Below are 15055 nucleotides of genomic sequence, written 5' to 3' on the forward strand. Positions count from 1 at the left end.
TATTTCCAGACTTTTTCTGTCTGAATAAGAACCCCCCTGTCTCCTACTCAGTCCCTCATTTTCACACTCTTCGTGGCTGTCTCACAGGACAGCTGCGTATAAGTAAGTATATGACTGCTTGGACGACAACTCTCTCTTTCCCCCTGTTCATAAAAACAAGATTGTTTCTTTTCCCCCCGCAGCTTTCTGCTGACACCGGCTCGACACATAAACAGAGCCGTAATTTGTACAACAGAAAGCTTTGGGGAAGCACTTCTCCTTCTCCCTGGAGGCATGCAAAGAGACGGTTGGTTGTTATATCTTGTTTACCTGGTGGGGGAAGTGATATTTTATATTATGGTAATAACTGACTTTGCTGAAATGCGCCGCAATCCCATTTCAGTCCAGTTGCAGCAGTTATCCCATTCCAGTTAAATGAGATACGGTGTTAGTTGTTCCCAGGACTGGGACTAAACCTGTGATAATATGTGCATGAAATTGTGATGTATAAAGCTTAATAAACTAAGGCAAAATGCGCTTACATAAGTAAATAAAAGCATCAGCTTCTGAAGTCCATTACAACTATAAATGAGCACACGCTTTCTCTCGACTGTATAAAGCAGCAGCAGCAGCAGCAAATTTAGAAGACGCATAATAGAGTGGGAAAAAGGAAACCAATGACTGATCATGTATTTTTGTGACACAGTAAGTGCAGATGGTGCAGGAAGAGTTGATGGTGAATTCAGGGGGACCAGAAAGCAGCAAAGGAAAAACACAAACGCAGCTTTTGAGGTGCAGAGTGTGATGTTCTGTAACTGTCCTGCAACACTAACTAACTCTGGCCAACCTCACACTGTCTCGATACGAGGAATCCAAAGCTGTTCATTTAAAAAGCGATGCTGAGCAATGCTTAGAAACTCCAGCACCCTCCTGGCCCCCCCGTCAGTTTCAAATTGATGAATGATTTCCAAACCGTTTCTACATAAAACTTCAGTCAGCGGAAAACATACTCTGAGTAAATTGGTTGTGTTTTATAAGCAATGTTCTGTGTTACAGACGATAAATCAAGACGCGGAACAGCTGAAGTCAGCGACGGAGCAAATGATTTGTTTACCGAGTGTTATGTGTTGCCGCTGTTTTAGCAGCGTGCACCCGACTGAGTCGAAGGCTGCCGCGAAAAACGTCAACAAAGTCACTGCAGATTGAAGCAGAAAGGAATTTAGCCTGCTTTCAGTGATTCCTCCGGATCAAAGGTTACATCTCTGTCTGGAAAAATCAACATTCCTTCAGACCAAGCGGGGGCGAGCTCGACAAAGTGGTTTTGTCATTGACCCTGACCCCAGAGAAGTGCAAACCGGAGCCAGCTTGCTGCGTGTCGGTGTGTTGCCGCGAAGTGACAAACACGCCGCTGCCTAACTCAGCCGTCCGCGCATCGCAGGTGGAGAGTTTGACTGTACTTTGGTCCTTTTATTCTTTTTAATTTCCCCTTAAGGCAACCACCTGGTGGCAATCAGGGAATACAACTAATCCATCCTCACTCTATGGACCAAAAGACTGTCCAAGAACAAAAACAACAACAGACACTGTCCGAAAGGCTCGAGCTGCCAAGCTCTAACCTCTGATGCTCTGTTAACTTTTTCAGGCTCCATTCTTTAAACCAGACCCCCCGTAGCAGGATTCAATGGGGAGGGGGCTGTCAGCTCAAAACAATGTGACGAAGGAGTGAACGCTTGACTGAACCCGACTGGGGTTAAAGGGCTTCTTTCTGTGTGTGTGTTTGTGTGGGAGTGTGTGACAGGAATAATAAAGCCACATAGGAAGTATTTAGCCTTTCAGTGTCTGAAAGCGACACAAACCCCACATGTACAAAGTGGCACCTCCATACCACAGGATCCACACAGACATTTTCCCTCCTGATTCCCTCCTCTCCTGTTCGCATCAGACATCAAAGTGCACATGGCAGTACTGTGCAGAAATCCGGTCAAGAGAAACACAGAAGGCAACAAGAAGCTCACACGTCACAGCAAGGGATGAAGTCAGAGGACAAGGCTCTCAGCCAGAGAGTCACACAGCCATCGCAAGCAAGGAAGATGACATAAAATTAGCAAGTTTATCTGGGGAAAACTTACTGTGTCCGGAGATCCACAGGAGCAGGAGCACCCAGGAGATCATGGCAGGGGAGATTGGAGAGGTCAAAACCTACGGGAAACAGTAGGCGAGTGTGAAATTGGAGTTGGCAGGCACAAAGAAATTGACAAGATGAGACAGTGCTCCTGTGCGCTTCTGGACGATACTACAGTCCCTCAGTGGCGTCTCCTCTTTTTTTTTTTTTTTTTTTTTTTTACCAGAGGAACGCTGTTTTCTGTCCTTCTCTTCTTCCGCGTACTCTTCCTCTTCTCCTTCTCCCTGAATGGCTCTTTGCTGTGTGTTTGACTCTTCAGAGTGGCTGGGTGCCCCGATCCGCCTCACGCTTCTCTCCTCTGCTGATGTGAGCTTGTGGACTTTCTGCGTCCTCAATGCTGACTTTCAGAATACGCACGTTCACTCTTCCTCTCTCGCTCGCACTGTTTTGCGTTCCCCATCCATTCTCAGTCTCCAGCCCTCACTTGCCCCCCCCTTCCCAACCTCCTCCTCCTCCTCTTCTCTCTTTCCTCTCCCTCTCTTTCTCTCTTGCTCATCCCACTTACAGCACTCACAGCAGTCAGTGGATGGAGCTCCAGACTCCTCCCTCCATCGCTGCCTCCCTCTCTGCCACTCAGCCTGGCTGTCTGGGTGGCAGTGGCTCAGTGAGAGACTGGGGTCCTTGCTCTGGGAACCAGAGTTTCCATGGGAGAAACGGAGAAGGAGAACCTCAATTAGAATAAGAATAGCAGTGAGACCCCTGTAGCAACAAATAACGCAGACAGCAACAAAAAGGGCATTTTTCCCTCCTCCCAGTTCAGACCCTGGCTTTATGAGGGGTTTCTATAGACAGAGCAGAAAATTTGGCATCCTTGTGGTTTGATAATGATCACATTAGCATTCCCAAGAAAGGCCTTTGTTAGTACATAGATTCCTATTGGGGGCAAATCAGATTCACAGGCACTTTCTCAAGGAGCCAAATAATAAATTAATTAAACGCTAAAATGCACATGCAGTCAGTAGAAACTATGTCAGGTTATGCCTTTTAAATATTTTATAAAGGGCATTTTTTTTATTTATTTGGCCATAATTTAGGTCTAGTGAAGTGCATGCATAAAAGAGAACTTCATGTTTCTTGAACTGCAAAATGCCACTCTGTACTACTGAGCAGTGGAGAAACTTGGAGATTAACACACATGGATTAATTACTGAAAGTCCAAATTAAAAGTGTGTCCCATCAGGTCTGTGTTCCTTTTAATTACTGATAATCTGTCAGAGTGATTTTTGTTGTTGTTGTTGTTGTTGTTGTTGTTGCAGCAACAAAGAAGATGGATCTTTCCACAGTGTTGTGTTTGCTTTACACACAATCCAAAGTAACGGCTTAACATAACGGCAAACCAAGATGACAGAGTTGGACAGGAAAAAAAAAACAAAAAAAAAACTTCTGCATATAACTGTCACTTTGCAAAAACAAAGATTAACACACAGGAGTAACAAAATGTGTAACTCCTCATTTAGTTTTGTTGTACTTTCATATGGACCTTCCAAATTAAAACAGGAATATCATACTACATACTCATACTACTTAACATGCATGTTTATTGAACAGTAAAAAAAGACAGTATTCCTGGGGGGAGGGGGGTTCAATACAGAAAAAAAACAGATGTACAATAACAGCAGACATGATTTTTTTTAAGTGAGTAAGAATAGAGTAGATGATTGTGCAAATGCCAGCATATGTAAATACTTATTGATTTTGTTGGGAGAAGTGATGGTTGTAAAATCTGACAGCTATGGGACGAAGGACCTGCGATAACCTTGCTGACTTGTATGGCAAGTTTAAGAACTTGAAGATTAGATTTTTTTTATACCTCTGCCTCAGCCTCAACTGTATATATACTGTAATAGCTGATTGCAATTTTTTTCATTCACATAGAGAGCTTAAAAACAGGTGGATTAATTAAAGAACAGTGTGTTTCCTAAAACGACAACTGAAAGTGGATAAGCGGCCCAGATGTGAAAATCAGTTAAGAAGAAATGTATTTATTCTCTGAATATGTTTTAAGAAAATGTATGTTTTAAAACATGTGCTGAGCCACCGAACCTTTCCTGCTGACTTGTTGACCCTAATGTGATAACTTTTTAAACTTTCTACTACAGTTTGCACATAATTTTGGATTCAAGATTCTGTTTGGATTATGCCTGTAGGACATGCTGCTTTAAATAGTCCTAAACCAGTTGAGGAAGATTCAGTGCAATGGAAGTCTGATTTATTGTTATATTTTATGAATGTACCATTAAATCTATGTGCACCTCTACCTTTCTATTACTCATGGTCGTATAGGGAAAGCTGCTAGATTTCCAACCAGTGCGTTTTCAACACAAACACCTTAGCAAATAAATATGTAAATAGTAAGCAGTAATAGTTTGACGTCCATAAAACATTACTTTGGCAACAAGAAGGTATTATCCAGAAGCTATTAGATGAAACCTGGATTTATAGCAGATGGGTTCACAAAAGGATGACGTTTCCCTCAGATTCTGCCTCAGGACTTTGTTTCGCATATTGTATCACTACATATTATTGGCAGGTACAGTAATAAAACTAGAGAAATGTTTATGAAGACCACTTTGATCAATTGCAAACATAGACTTCTAGAAGCAAAGTATTTTTTAAAAATTAGTGGTTTAATACTTTTTCTTGGTTCTAGATAAGCTTATGCTGAAATAAAGGTAAGAGTTTTGTTGTTGTTGCATTAAGCACCACCACCTAGTTACCCAAATAACCCTTTGAGTATAATAAAAAACAGAAAAACACCTGTTTCCCAGACTAAAAATATACCCTGTCATAGTAGTTAGTAATGGCCCATTTTGCATGTTGTTTTAACTGTACAATTTATCGGCTTTGTAGCTGCTTCTCAGTTCAAAGTAGCTCCACTGCTCATTACCCATATTCCCAGCACATTAGGCTGTTAATCCACAGCTACTGTAATTAGCACCATGGAAGCCAGCTCGATGTCATGTTTCTAAAACTAAGGATATTATGCTTCTTTTTTTTGTTGTTTTTTTTCCAGAGGGTAAATGAAGGATGAGGCAGAGGTGACAGAGATGAAAGAGACTGTGAATGTATTTATTCAAACGCAGACAGCAGGAACAAGTGCAGAAGCTGAAAATCATTTATCGTTTAAATATTCAGTTTATGAAGGTAGAGAGATGTTGGACGTCTATTTACTCGACCAGCCACCGGACATCATTACGAATCACAAGTAGGAAATGTAGTTTTGTTTGTGTCGGAGCTCAGACAGCTGAATTAGACAATTCAGTTGTCCTTCTTATATGCATGTTTATAAGATCCTTCTTGCTGACGACTTGTTGATTTGTGTGCTAAGATTGTTATTTTCAGTCTTGACGCCTTAATGTTGCAATCTGTTTGAAGTTATTTGTGTCTAAAGCTGTGTTTGAATGCACCAAAAATCAAGCTATGCACTCATATCTGTGTTCCCCACCCTTTTGTTTTCATTTATTTCTCATACACACTCATTCTGTACAGACTCTGAGCAAGGACTGAGCATTTCTTCGAGTTTTTATGACTATTTGTTCCAAAGTAGCCTGTAAGTCTGGACCTGGAAGACAATCCCTCCAGATCAAACATCAGACACCCTCACCCATTCTCAGATTTAACTCAGATTTCTATTCATTTATTAAAGGTACTGTAATGACCTCTAACAGTTGCATATTTTACACTGCACATTAAACACAGGATGCAAGAATTTTATACAAAACATAAGTCCTTGCAAGACAAATATCCTCATCATAAAGACTTTTTTAAAACATTTAATGTAAAACAGAATTTTTATTCTGTGCAATTATTTGTATTTGAATTTTATTTATTTATTGTTTTACTTTACTGCAAAACTTCACCTGCAGAAATTCAACAGCACAGATTAGGTCTATGGTCTATGTCTATAACTATGACTTACTTTTCCATATTTTACCAAATAACAGGTTTTTTTTTATTCGTTTACTGCGTTATGTTTTTGTCTTGTAAAAGACTTTGAGCTTCCTTGTTAAATTATTCTATACAAGTAAACTTGACATGGAAAGTTTATTTACAGATAAAAATATAATTCAGTTTCCCTGAAATTTCAAATAAGTTCAAAATTCTAATTAAATATCAACACCAATGGAAAGCAGTTGCTACCAATCAAACAGTGACGTTGTGGTTATTAAAGTGGGTGAGGGGGCTTTTCCTCCTGGAAGAAAGACGAGCTCCACTGAGTTTGGACTTAAAACGATGTAGTGCAGACCAACACCTGCACATGGAATTGGTCCCAAATCATTCTAACAACGTCTCTTGTCTGGAGCAGCTTAACACAAGGAGGGGGACATTTGGGGACAATTGTAGCTCATGTACTGGATAAGTCTCTGTGTGTCGTGGCTTTTGTGGTTATTGCGTAATGGCCAGCCCCACCTTAATCCTCTCAATTCTCATGGACCGACTATTGACTAGCTCTCCAACTAACGGGTCGGGAAAGACTCTAGATTCTGGTACATTTACTCCATAGATAGCCTAGAAGACCTTCTGTATAAGTTGGCGGCGGGAAAGAAGCATCTAGCCTTTAACTGCCTCCAATCCAAAAGCTATGGCCCTTTTCAATTATTAAGCCAATCAACCGAGTAGCTCTCGCGGTTGCGTAACCTCAACAATCACTTTTGTTAACGGCAAATTTAAAGCATTTGTTACAGACCAGATAAAGTTTAGTGGCTCGACTTGAACCCCAGGGTCATTATTTATTCATCACCAAAGAAACCTACGACGCCACCATCTTCCTAGAACCATTGTACATAGATTTTACCATAATTCAGAAGCAATATTACTAATTCCTGACTCAGAATTAATTTCAATGTCCACAAATGCCAACAAAATTTAATATGTATTGTTATTAGTAGCTTAAGCAGGCTTAGGTGACAGCTTAATTCAAAATGAATCACCAATTACAACTAACAATTTTAGATATCAATCACCATCACATTATCTACCCCTTCCTTATCCTGTCACTAGATTTTCTAAGAGGCTTTGGGGAGCAGTCCAACTCATGCCCAGTAGATGTAATGCCCCTTGGCAACAGAAATGTTGAAGTTCTTGGTCAGAATCTTGTCTTGACGAGACGAAATCCCCTTGAAATGGAACGAAGTAGATCTAGTCCTTTTTATCCTTTATAATATCATGATAACCAAAACTTATTACCGTGTTTCCCCGATAGTAAGACACCCCCGATTGTAAGACGTATCGGGGGTTTCAGGGGGGTCGGCTAATATGAGCCGTACCCCGAAAGTAAGACATATGTCTTACTTTTCGGGGAAACACCTCTCATCTAGCTGCGCACCGCCTCCTGCCCACGTCCGCGCCGCCCCCCCTCCATACGTCACCGCGTCTGCCGCCTCCGTCTGATCCAAATGAGCACCGCCTCCTGCCCACGCCTGCGCCGTCCCCCTCTCCATACGTCACCGCGCCGTCCCCCTCTCCATACGTCACTGCCGTTAATTTTATGGTTAAAACAAAAAATTAGACATTTTTTTTCCAATATAAGACATACCCCGAAAGTAAGACACAGTGGGGCTTTTGGGGATAAAAAGAAAGTAAGACACTGTCTTACTTTCGGGGAAACACGGTAGTTACTCGCATTATAATTTTAATATAAGTTTTTACAGATGTTTTCTGAAACAACCACTGGTTAAACCAATATTAATTATTGGTTTAATTATAAGTTATTAATTGAAGTATTTAAAGTATTTAAGTATTTGAAGTATTTAAAAGTAACTATTTCTACTATTAAACTAAAATCTCCAGCATGGGGAAGTGGGATGATCTCGGCTTTTCTCGACACCCCGTCCTCGAGGTCAGACCTTTCACATGCTGGGAGCCCAACACCCTCCTACAGATCTGCGTCCTGCGTCCAGATCCCCTGGAAAGAGAAGATGGTCGTCTGGGATGTGAAGATCCTCCATCGTCACAGAAGACTCAGCAGTCTGGGATGTGAAGATGCAGATCCTCAGTCGTCACCAAGGCCTCAGCAGTCTTCAAAACGCCACTGTTCTTTGACACTTTGTTAATCTCTCCCGTCATTGGCTCAACTTTCCATACACATGAATGGTACAGTAATGCGAGTGGCCACTTCCTTTGGCAATGAGCAGGTGTTATCGTCTGTCTGCTGGGCAACTCTCGAGTCAGGAGTCTACCCCATGATTGTGTAGGCTGCAACATTTTTATTTTTTTTTTTCTAATTTAATGCCCAATTTTCTATTAGCTTCATGTAATGTTCAAATTTACTCAAAATTTGAAAGCAGATTGTCACCAGCTGTAAAGCCATAATCATCAAAAGGAACAGAACACTTGAAATATGTTGTGAATAAACCTGCATTTCTTCTGAAATATCACTTAAATTAAAAAAAAAAAATCTGAACTGTACTAGAGAAAATAGTGCTTTGTGAACAAAGGACCTATAAGACCTAAATCAGCTTATGAAGTTAGAAATAATTCTTAAATGTCTGTGTAGTTTTATCCATAAAGGTTGTGACTTAACAAGAAGCTGTGTTCATTTTTATTACTAAAGAAGTACCCAACCAGTCTACAGTGCTTTGCATCGGCACAGTAAGCACTACATTTTGGTCTAGTCTTTTCATATCAATTTAATCCATCCAACCGACCTCCTAATCTAATCAAAGGGCCAGTGGATGACAGGTGGTCTTTTCATCAGTGCACCTAACAAGTACACACAACAATAACATGACTGCAGCCAAACAAGAGGATAACAGAGTTGTACTCTGTACAAAAAAAAAAAAATCATGATGAGTGGGGGAGAAAGAAAAATAATAACACTGGAGATTAAGTACTCAGAGACTGAGGCGGAAGGGTAAATGAGGTATGCGCGCAAATAAATGCAAATGTACAATAATCGTAAGTTTTTCTGTAGGATAAACCTTAGCCTGTTTTTTTGTTTTTTTGGGTTTTTTTTTTAATATCTGAAGAATTTGGACATATTTAAGGATTTTTGAATCCGATCCAAATCCTTTGTTGAAATTAGATGAACCCCAGGTCTAAAAGGTGCAACTTGATCCAAGCTGTTTGTGGATTTTACTTTGTTCACAGTGACAACATAATTCAGTCAAATAAGTTATTCCATTTTTTAGACAATAGAGGATTTGTAAATTATAATGAGGGATGTAGAGTACTGTGTATTTACCCTATTAAAGATTTCTTCCATAAATGTTTCACATCATGAAAAAAAATTTATGTTAGACAAAAACAGTTGAAATCATTTAGTGCTTTTCACAGCAATGTATATAAAAGGATAATATAGTATTAAATTCACAAATTGCATAATCCTAAATTACATCAGGGAGGTGTAAGGCATCGTCTTGTACTTGACATAATCATAATCAGATTCAACTTCCAGCAAAAATTAATTTTTGGTGATCCACGCTCAGCTGTGGGTTGTTATGCCAGACAATAGATTTAATGCAGTTCATGTACATTTAGAGGTCATACTGAAACTCTTGCATCACTATGACTAATGCTTTTCATTTGAGCATGAGATACTGTGCACTGTTTGTCACGTGGCATTTTCTTGACAATTTGTTCACCATGGATTAAAAAAACGGATTCAAAACATAGATAATCTATACTTCCCATACTCTTAAAGTATGTGCATTTCATATGAACAGTTAGCAATACCTTTGTCCTAAATTACTTAAATATAATTGAGCAATGGAGAATATGAATGTCACTGTGTTTACAATAACAACAAAAATAATAATAATAATAGTGCTTATTAATTATTATTATTATCAAAAATAATTCTGAAGTGAAACCATTTAATGTAGAAGGAAATATTGTAATATGTTACTTAAGGATTTTGTATTCCTTGATCCAAGTGCCCCATAACAAACTGATCTGCAGCAGAGAGAAATCTGCTTCATGGATCAATATATTTCAATTGCAGAGATCCGTTTTTGTGATTAGTCAGCTAAGATTTGTCCTAGTTTTTATGCACTGCATCTCAATTAATTATTAAGCATCCATGTGTTTCAAGTTCATATAACACTGACTGACAGGTTTTTGGACCTATCATGTTGCTGGCGACTTCATTTGCTTCCTTCTTCCTCTGCCTCTATTGATCACACATAAGATATGTGGTCTGGAGACATTAAGTAAGGATTGTTTCATTGCTGAATATTTATGTCATGGATTTGCTAATAAAGCGCAATTCCCTCACAGTGAAGAACTTGCACCACAGATCGTTTAATGCTGTGTACACCATGGTCAAGGAAGAGAGGAAAGCTAAGCCTGGACTCCTGAGAAAGGGTTTGATTAATCTCAGGAGCAGCTTTTCTGTGAGAATCACAATTTTTTTGATGCAGTTTAAAAGGCATTCAAGCATTTTGAGAAAAAATAAATGGTATACAATTTCTTCAAACTTTGAATGGATTTGCCCATTTGCAGGGCTAACACACAGACATGTCAGTGTCTGACAATGACAGACTAAACATTTTTCTGTTTTAGGACAGTTTGGATCATTACAACTATCTCGTTACTCTTAATGCCATCTATACACAAGTACATTTTTGTTATAGAGAGGTTCTGAGAAATCATTTGTTGACCGGAATCAGATCATGTCTTTTGGGTGCGTTCACACCAGCCCTGATTAGTATGCTTTAATCAAACTCTAGTTCGTTTGTCTAGAAGGGCCATTTAGTTTAGGAAGGGTGAATGCACAATCAAACTCGGACCAAAAGAGCAAACTCGGCCTACAAACCTAGGCCCCAGTTCGGAAATCTGGCACTGTTCAAATGCATATGTGGATGCAAGCGGACCGGAGACCGCTCCAAAGCAGGAAGCAAACTACAGTGCAGGGCATTCTAGGTCAATCGAGCCAAAATGTGCATGTCTTGCACTACAGGGACAAAATGCTTTGTGGTTTTTTACTAGAGGCAAAAGAGAAGTCCAATGATTTATATCATTTTCTGCTCTGTGGGTTAATGGGGATGGACTAATTGCCTCGCTTGTTTGTAGAACGTGGTGATAGTCATAACAATCATCAAATAGGATCAAATATTTCATAAAGGAGCCATAGTTTAAATCTTAAACTAAATTTAACAGCGGCAGTTATGCAAATTTAATTATTGACCAACATAAAAGAAAAATTCACTTAGTCCTCATCTTTACAGAACCGATAGAAATCAAATTGTTTATAGATGCATGTTCTACTTATCAAAACATCAGCAATTTTCCCAGCTTTAATTTAAGCCACATTTTGTAGAACTCGGGTAAGAAATAAAGGCCCTACAACCATTTTTGTGACCGATTCCTGCTCATCCCATATCGGAACAGTTTGGTTTTGTGTACATGACTCAATGCACAGTAATGCCACCTGCAGGAGCTGAATGGAGATGTCTCATGCCACCCCACACCTGTTGCCCATATCAGAAACCGCCACTTCAGTGTAATGTGAAATCAAACCACACCAGCTGAAAATGTAGCAAATGTTGTAATTTTGCCCACCAATCGAACCGAGTCTACAGAACTATCATGTGAAAATGCACTTGGAACTCCTCTGCCATAATTGATGAGTGACACGTCTGAAACCTAAAAAAAAATTATATTTATCTGATTAGTGATACGTCTATATTCACCTTTTGTGATAAGCTGCTTAAAAGAAAACTATTTTTTATGAAATATTGACGTATTAAGGGGATCATTCAGGCTACTGAAGAGCAAGGGGGAACAAAATCTGAAGTAGGTAGTAGAAAGTTTAACAGTACAGCAAAGTTACCTTTTTCTCCATTAGAAAGATGTTGGATCTAGTAATATTAGAAGCATTTAAGTTAAGCTTACGTCAGGTGGTGAGATGTACCTCTCTTCCACTCTTTGCTTCCAAAATACCTCAGTCCACTCGGATCTCAGGACGTAAAAACATCTGGAGGTGTCTTGTGGTGTCTGATAGAATGTTGCAGCACGCAGTAAATGTTAAAGTAGCAACCACATGAGAGTCGGTAGCATGGTTTCTCAAGTATTTTACTGTGATATCACAGGCAGTATAAAGATACTTTACTCATCAGGTGTTGTAATGTTATGACAGATGAGAGCCAGAATAAGGGGTGCATTTATATGCAAGTCCCCATGTCAAGGCACAGGATTAATGACACGGAGCATTTCAGTTTCAATGAAGAATTCCAATGAATCTTATTTATCCAATAATTCCTCATGTCAGCATGTCAAAGCTCAAGGAAAAGTATGGCAAAGAACCAGTTTCTCAGTCATTTAGTTAGTTATATCTGGGTACAACAATACCTCTGAAACATGGGGAGGGAGAAGGTACCACCAAAGTAATTTCAGAGGCAAATTTCTGATTCAAATGTCAAAGTATATCTTAAAAAAAAAAACATTGCTGAAGTAGCACCCAGTCTTTCGCAGCGCATACCAACTGCCTCCGATCACTGTAACAAGCAGGAGGCATAGATACCATTGCTTATCAAATACAAAATAAAAATATTTTAAAAATAGATCAAAATTATACTCCAGCAATACGGATTTCGAGCTGCCTAGAAAAAGTGGTGCAGATGATAGATGTTTCCATTTTCCATAAATTGTGCAGCCAAAGATGTCTGCACAGGACAGTGTAATGCCACTGGAATACTGTCAATATCTGTGCAATTAAATGAAAACAGAAATACAACTAAACTTAAATATTGGGCCACTACACTACTTTAAAAAAAAGATCATTAACAGCCACCGGGGACCATAAAACACCCATTGAGCCAAAGAGATATTGAAGGAAAAACAAATAAAAAGTAATATCCATCCAACGGTAATGCATAAGAGTTGTCCCCGAACATCAAAATTCTTTTACAGACTTGCATGCAGCGTATTTATGTTGTAATCAATTATTACAGCCTTACATTGGTTTGCGATGTTGGGTTCAAGTAGGGGACGCCCCCCTCTCTGACACAGAAAGAAAGATGGGTTGGATTGGGTCAACAGAGTCACCGTGCATGCTCTGAGAGAGGGCAGGCATGAGGCTGAGGAGCTGGGAATGCAGAGTTTAATACGGCTGTTCAGAGCTCTGTTTTGATTGATTTTTAAATGTTTCATTTCACTATGTTACTGTACCACAATGTACACTTATTTAGATCAAGTGCATCATTATTAATATCATTGTTGCTATTATTTCTCCAGCACATGGTTTTTGACTTCATCTTTCCTTTATGATCACTCCACACCAGTAGCAAACACAAAATCCTCATTCAAATGAGTTTTTGCATTATTTTTGATCAGGAGTTGTTATCCAGTCTCTTTCTTATTGCCGAATAACGAACACAGTTTGTTAGATTTTCTAGGTTCTTTTCTAAAATTAAGGATAGACCATAAACCAATCTTATCTTTACAAATGAAATTAGCTGTTATTTCCATAGTTCATCGATTCAAAGGCTAATTTAAAGGCCCATTGCCTTGACAGTCTATTAAAAAGCTCAATCTTTAACCCAAAAAATAGGAAGAAGCTTAAGAACGTCAGTTAAATACACAACAGAAAATGTGTTTAAGTGAAAGATTCATTTGACAAATTCTATCTTGATTCTTGTAGTTTAATTTGTTAGGGCCTCGTCATGCCAAAGACATTTTTTTGGCTTTAAAAGTGTAGCTTTGCTCTTTAAAACAGGTAATCGAAAACACAACATTTGTGACCTCATAGCTCAGTTCCATACCTAACCTTCTGTGCCATTATACTCCTATAACCTAAATAAACTCTGCTGAACTACCACCACCTCTACATTTACTAGAGGTCATATAAGAATAGATAATCTGAACAAAATAAAAGCTTTATCCTAAACAATAAGGATGTCACACAGATGATGTGAAAAAGTTTATTTCACTCTTATTTACGTTCATAAAAAAAAAGAAAAATATCTAAATTTACTGAATAAAAATGGAAGAAAAGGGAAAATAACTCACTCTCATTGGCGACGCATTAGGATGATGGACAGCCAGTCTTTTTTTTTGAGCTAAATAGAAAGTGACAATTTTGTTTATTTCTCCCAGGCCTGCATGTCTACTGTTCAGACACAGAAAGGTTTGGAACGCCAGCATTTGTGAACGTAAGCGCGTGTGTTTGTGCCTGTGCATAAGTGTGTGTTCAGCAAGTAAGCAGCATCAATTTGTATTTTAAAATTAGTAAATCACCCAGTTGTCTTTCAGGGAAGGACATCCACTCAATCTTTGTCAGTCAGATGATTCTCAGGAGATGCGAATCTCTGCCGCCGATGCCCCAGATTTCATTCCAATCAAGTCTGCAAAGTGGAAGAGCAGAGGTCTAAATTAATGGAATTAAAGAGTATGGTGAGATATTAGAGGGAGCTACAAGAGTGACAAGATCTTGTTTTCCTCCAGAGCGCTTTTTAACAAAAGGACACTTGTTGGGAGACACGCGATGCTCATGGCATTTTGTTAATTTACATTTCATTTAGAGTAAAATGGGAACCTCTGTGGAAATTTGTTTTGAAATCATTTTATATTTTAATTAACTTTTTTTTTTTCCTTCGTGCTCTTTACTGATAGTTCAGAGCCTCGTTTCCCAAAACTATCTTAAGGCTACAATGTTAATATAATTTGATTCAAAAGCCTTTTGAAGCATAAGAAGCATTTTCCCTAATGGATCACAACTGATGATGCTCTTACAATTAATCTTAGATTAACTATTTCCAACTAGGCCCAAAATAGAACACCGCAAGCCAAGTAGTTCAAAAAGCTGCAAGAGAAACAAAAAAGAAAAAAAAATAATTAAAAATTAAATGTCTTCACTCGTGCCGTACTTTTTATTTTATACCAATGCAGTTAGCTGAGTCATATATACAAAATAGGCATTTATTTATAAAAAAAACATAAAATAAAAGAGATTTA

General features: G+C 38.8%; 1 protein-coding gene and 1 long non-coding RNA gene across 12 annotated transcripts in view; one reads left to right on the forward strand and one right to left on the reverse strand.

The window, feature by feature from the left end:
• Positions 1-9425, forward strand: part of LOC107837414 (uncharacterized) — a 25461-nt gene extending 16036 nt beyond the window's left edge. The window contains exons 2-3 of the long non-coding RNA XR_001663434.1: positions 218-226; positions 7919-9425. This is a non-coding gene — a long non-coding RNA (uncharacterized LOC107837414). The remainder of the gene's footprint in view (positions 1-217; positions 227-7918) is intronic.
• Positions 1-15055, reverse strand: part of kirrel3b (kirre like nephrin family adhesion molecule 3b) — a 340233-nt gene that overhangs the window by 301436 nt on the left and 23742 nt on the right. For 9 of the 11 annotated variants that reach the window (XM_016676750.1, XM_016676752.1, XM_016676740.1 and 6 more), the window contains 4 exons: positions 14339-14445; positions 13060-13187; positions 2667-2787; positions 2109-2178 (listed from right to left, as the gene is read on the reverse strand). In XM_016676750.1, coding sequence (XP_016532236.1) covers positions 2109-2151 — 43 coding nt within the window. In that variant the 5' untranslated portion in view covers positions 2152-2178; positions 2667-2787; positions 13060-13187; positions 14339-14445. Of the gene's footprint in view, positions 1-2108; positions 2179-2324; positions 2630-2666; positions 2788-13059; positions 13188-14338; positions 14446-15055 lie in introns of those variants that run through there. The other 2 variants (XM_016676742.1, XM_016676743.1) reach the window with 2 other exon arrangements.

Source organism: Poecilia formosa, unplaced genomic scaffold (genome assembly GCF_000485575.1).
Source record: "Poecilia formosa unplaced genomic scaffold, Poecilia_formosa-5.1.2 Scaffold141, whole genome shotgun sequence".
In the NCBI taxonomy this organism is placed as follows: domain Eukaryota; kingdom Metazoa; phylum Chordata; class Actinopteri; order Cyprinodontiformes; family Poeciliidae; genus Poecilia; species Poecilia formosa.